Genomic DNA, 5,162 nt, shown 5'->3' on the forward strand with positions numbered 1-5,162 from the left:
CTACAAACTTCTACTGTATGAGGAAGTGAATTTTGGTTGGCGCTGTGTTCCTTTAAATGGATCATACCATTAATGACAGCAGGGGGGTTGTCATAAGCCATTTCCACAACATGATGGTATTTCGCAGATGTTTTTCTATACAAATACTGTAACATGGGAATTTGAGATGACACATTATTGTTAAATTTGAATTACCGAAATATTACACAACTATACCAGCCTGTAAAGTAACGTGTCACGTTGAGCCGTCCCGGAAATCCCTGTATTTACAAACACACCTAGGTAGCGCTGTGCTAGTATCCAGCAGGGAGCTAATGAGCGGAGCTAAGGAGGTATTACCTGACGGCGTAAAGACGCTTTAAAAAAAAGATATTCCTGTCAAATTAGGTGAGACTGTGAAGTAGGGTCAGACATGTTTCCGACTACGACGAGTGACGACCTCCGCGACGGCCCTGAAAGCGACGCAAAGCAGCCTCACACCACCGAAACAACGGAATACTGCGCAAAGTTGCAGCAGTGGATGTGGCAGTATTACTGGGGAAATGCACACTACCAGAGCTGGCTGGCTCTCTCAGCCTTTCCCTTCCCTCCTCCGTGCGGTTTCCCCCCGCCGGGGACAAGCGCTCAGACACCGGGTACACTTGCATCGACCTCCGGTGATGGGCGGCAGGCTTTTGACACGCTGAACCGGTACAGTTACCCCTATCCCCTCAGCTTCCCTGCATCATACCCGCATCCAGGTGGTGCCCACGCAGAGCAGACCTCAGCTACTGATGCCCGGCAGCACAATGGGAATCCACCTCAGGCAGGTATGGATCGGTTTCACGGTGAGCTGCTGTAGTAGTCAGTGCCAGTGCTTATTCAGCCTGCAGTAATGTGCGGACTCTGTTGGATAAGCTCGGTCATGAGACTGGTGGGAAGCAGGCTTAAGTATATTACTCTGTGGAAACGAGCTTATATGCTTAAGAGTCATCCCAAGGTATTTCTCAGTGTCTGTTATGTTCTGATAAGTTCAACACACAGACAGTAGATAAGCTGTGGCTATTTATTTAAGTGTATAAATGAGTAGGGCTGCCCCCTCTTAGTCAATTAGTCGATTAATCAGGCGTTTTGGTCTAAGTCATTAGTCATTTTTCATGCTTTTTGACCTAATGTGGTGCTTGTGCATGATTCTCTGTGGAGTAAACGTCGATTCAATCAACTGATGGATCAGTCGACAATTTGTATGTGTGATAGTCGATTCATTTCTTCAATCGAGTAAAAACCCTATAAATTAGACAAACTAATGTGTTCCGTTTTAAATTTAAAAGAGTTTGTCAGTACTCGGGTTTGGTGTCTTACAGTTAGCCAATAAGGATGCAGCATGCTTGTACCAAGATCTAATAATGCTGGTGGCATGCAGTAAAAACACTAAATTACCCAGAGACGGGGGTCACAGAGCTGAAATAAAATAAATATTTGAACCTTAATATTTATTTTTGTTCAAATAGAATTTTATATTTTAAAGAGTATTGTGCGGGAACCTGTATTGCTGCTGTTATTGTAAATGTTTAAAGGATACCCAGCTCTACTCAGGACACTTGTCTTTTCATCGGCTCCACACAGGACGGGAGTACACCATCCCCTCTCCCCTTCAGAGGTTCCTAGCTGAGACAGTGGACTTCTTTATCCTGTTTTGTGTGAAGGCCACTATCGTGCTGTGGATCATGTATCTGAGTGGGATGAAGTGAGTGAAACCATCATAAATTGTTCAGGGGAAACAGATCTTTTCAACTAAAAGGAAAAAACCAGACAGGCCAAAGTGGGCTAACCAGGCGCTGGTGTAGCTGTGGGTCAGTTATGCAAAATACAGAGTTTGCATGACCAAATAGTTTGCATCATTGCTTTAATGGCGAGCTGTTTCAACATTCCCCAGATCCATCCTCACACAGGCATGCTGTTTCTCCTTTTTAAAGGGACATTGCCAAATTTATTGCCCACTTCATTGTGGAGGAGATAGACGAGAACACGTCCATGGAGGACCTGCAGAAGATGATGGCTGTAGCTCTGGTGTACAGGGTGCTAGTTTGCATCTATGAGGTGAGTCATATTTTGCACTGCCTTGACAAAGGTGATATAGATGCACTAATGTAGCTATTGAGAAATCCCATGTTAAGTGTAGTTCATGTTAATAAGCAGAGAATTCCTGGTTAGGGATGGTTTTGTGTTATTGATTTATGTAGCAAAATTGTGTGTCACAATACTTGATAATTGGTAAATATTGATATATTGCCCCCAATTAATTTCGCATTGATCCATTTGTACATTTAGTAACAACATCATCAACAGGAAGGATTGTTAGTGAAGAGTGTGGATGGAGTAAGTCTTTTCATGCTACTTTGAGTATTTCAAACCAATTATTTTTAATGTAATGCTGCATACAGGTTTATCACAAAATACTTTAAAAAATAATATTAAAAATATAAATACATAACCACATTTTGTTTATTCGCATTTAGTGTGAGCTGCCTCATTGCCACATGCTCTTGTTTAATGAGTAGAGTCAGTTCTTCTGCAACACAACATTACCTCCCACAGAGGACAGTGATGCAAGGTTGCACTCATCGTTGCCTGAGATGAATTCATGTATCACGTCTTTTGTTCCACTTCTGCATCAGTGGCTTGTTTTCCCAGGTGGGAAGCAGCTCTGGGACATTGGAGCACCTCTGCTCAGACCATAATGCCATCTGGCAGGTTTCTTCCCTTTGAAGCTTTTCATCTTTTTAACTCCTGCAGCGTGGTATCATTAATAAGTTCTGCCCTTAACTGTTGTAAACCACATTATTGACAATGTGCATCTCGCATAGGAAAATAGAGATTGCATTCAGTGATAAACTGTACCCCCACCCCCACCCTCTTTCCAATCAGACCATCTGTATTTGGGGTGCCGGTGGTGCCACACCAGGGAAGTTCCTGCTCGGCCTGCGGGTGGTGACGTGTGACACATCCACTCTGGTCCGACCCAACCGAGTCCTTGTAGTCCCAGCATCTAATGTTTCCCTCTCTGCGTGAGTGATCACATACCGGATGCGTTACTTTTTTGATTTGTCCAAGTTGGAATCTACCTGTCGAGCATCTGTGTCGGAATTTCTCAATCTTACCTCTTGTTTTGCCTCTTTTGTCTTAACGTTCACAGCTCTGCAGTACGGGCACTTAATAAGAACTTCTCCATCGCCTTCCTCTTTCCCGTCTTCATCACTCTACTCTTCTTCCAGCACAACAGGACTGTGTATGACATTGTGGCAGGGACCATTGTTGTCCAGCGCAGAGGGGGCAGATAGCCTCTTCCTCAGGCAGCAGACTTTCTAATACATGACAGGGTAATGACAAAGCACTGCAGGCCTGTGTGTTCAGAGTGTCTTAACTTTTAAAAAAGCAATATATTGGCTCATTTCTCTACTGGATCAAACAAGGACTTAAACTGTAATTTAAAATTGGATGCATACAGGTATAGGCCTGGTTCATTGGTACCTAAAGGATCCATCTTCACATCTTTGTGTGTGTTTTTGTTTACTACTGAATCAACAAATAAGCTGTCAGGAAACCCTCTATAGTATTGCGATTGTTTTTTTATTTTATTAAGCGCGAAATACTTTAAGCTGAAAATGGTGCTGTCCAATGTTTCCGATATATCATGAGACTTTCCCTCATGATGTGAATCTTATTACGTGTGCTCATAATTTACTGTTTATTTATTTCTTGTGTAGCTTAAAGTACCCATGTGTAGTATTCAATGATTAATCTTCTACAAACAGAAACACATGCTAACAAAATAATTTGACACACATACTATAACCTCATCAGAGTTGTAGACATAAGGGCTTTGAAGCAGGATTAAATGTTATTAGGTTCTTATATCAGCATTTTCTTATACTGTTATTCTTTTCTGCAAGTTAATAATGGTGAACACAATGTTTTGTTTGCCCATGATTTTTGTGTGTTACATTGTTATTATTCTGAAGCATTCAGACTGAAGAAATACAACGCCAGGCTCATTTGCATCCCTTCTTTCGGCCTGTGTATATTTTGATCAAGAAGTATTGTGTTGTTATTGTCGTGTAACTTTATTTTCTCTGTCTTCAGACTTGTAATTCTTGTGACTCAGGGCGACTGCTTTGCATCACAGAACCACTGATTGTCTGAACTGCACTTTTTTATGCCACTGCTCATGTCAGTTTTCTAATTATGCATAATTTAAAACACTTCTGGTATCAAGGATTATTAATCATTTATTTACATGTTATAATGTTGGCTTAGCAGTCCAATATAGACTTTACTTATATTCACAGTATAGAGACTTATTAACATAACGAGATTATGCAAAAATGTTAAGGGCACAATAATATTGCATCGTCTCAAATATCCGTGTCTTTAAATCTGAAAGACAAACTTAGGAAGAAATATACAAATATTTTTGATAAAACTAATTGTTTTGCACATAACATCTCAACACATTTTGATAAAACCTAAATAAAATATCCTTCTGCTGGTCAAGCATTTACAAAGTGCTACTGATAACTATTAAGGAGGTGGCTATAGAAGATTAAATAAAAGATTTCATACAACCTTCTTTTTTAAGTGTCTCATTTAAAGCCCCTTGTTCCCTTGCTTAAGTAAAGAAATGTATTTGTGTCCTCGTTTGGTTGCATTGTTTATAACAGATTTGTTCTGTGTAGCTCTAAAAGGGTAAGCAAAGAGCTTCAGCTCGGCACAGAGGAAATGTGTGAATGTAACATGGAACTAACAACACAAATGTAAGAAAGGACCACGTGAAGTATTTGTCATAATGCAGAGTATTGAATATGTTTGAAACATCAAAGCAGAAGTTTCAGAGGTTAGACGGTAAAAAGGACTGATCTGGCAAAAAACAAAGATAATTGACAGGATTTTCAAAATACATTAAGAAATTAATTTTCTTTGTCTCATGACTGAGAATGTGGGCGCTGGAGCTGCCGTGCAATAGAAATACAGGATTAAAGGGGATTAGTTTCTACTTTAGACCAGTAAAGGACATTACACGCTCCGAAACAACAGGCATGCGGTGTGCACCGTAATTTGTTTTTTTCAACCTGAAGGCATCTTCAAACTGAAGTACAGACCTAAGTCCAAGTGAACAACAATTA

The 5,162-nt window shown here is 40.5% G+C and overlaps 1 protein-coding gene across 2 annotated transcripts; it reads left to right on the forward strand.

The window, feature by feature from the left end:
* Positions 1–335: 335 nt before the first annotated feature.
* On the forward strand, positions 336–4,519 carry fam8a1a (family with sequence similarity 8 member A1a). 2 transcript variants are annotated; one of them, XM_083925661.1, is made up of 5 exons: positions 336–827; positions 1,606–1,726; positions 1,956–2,079; positions 2,908–3,047; positions 3,176–4,519. In XM_083925661.1, the coding sequence occupies exons 1-5, from the start codon at positions 413–415 to the stop codon at positions 3,318–3,320; spliced, it is 945 nt and encodes a 314-aa protein (XP_083781787.1). In that variant the 5' UTR covers positions 336–412; the 3' UTR covers positions 3,321–4,519. The 2 variants fall into 2 exon arrangements, with proteins under 2 accessions (XP_083781787.1, XP_083781788.1); XM_083925662.1 differs by having other exon boundaries at positions 336–809.
* Positions 4,520–5,162: the final 643 nt, after the last annotated feature.

Source organism: Echiichthys vipera, assembly GCF_963691815.1.
Source record: "Echiichthys vipera genome assembly, chromosome: 13".
NCBI classification, from domain to species: domain Eukaryota; kingdom Metazoa; phylum Chordata; class Actinopteri; order Perciformes; family Trachinidae; genus Echiichthys; species Echiichthys vipera.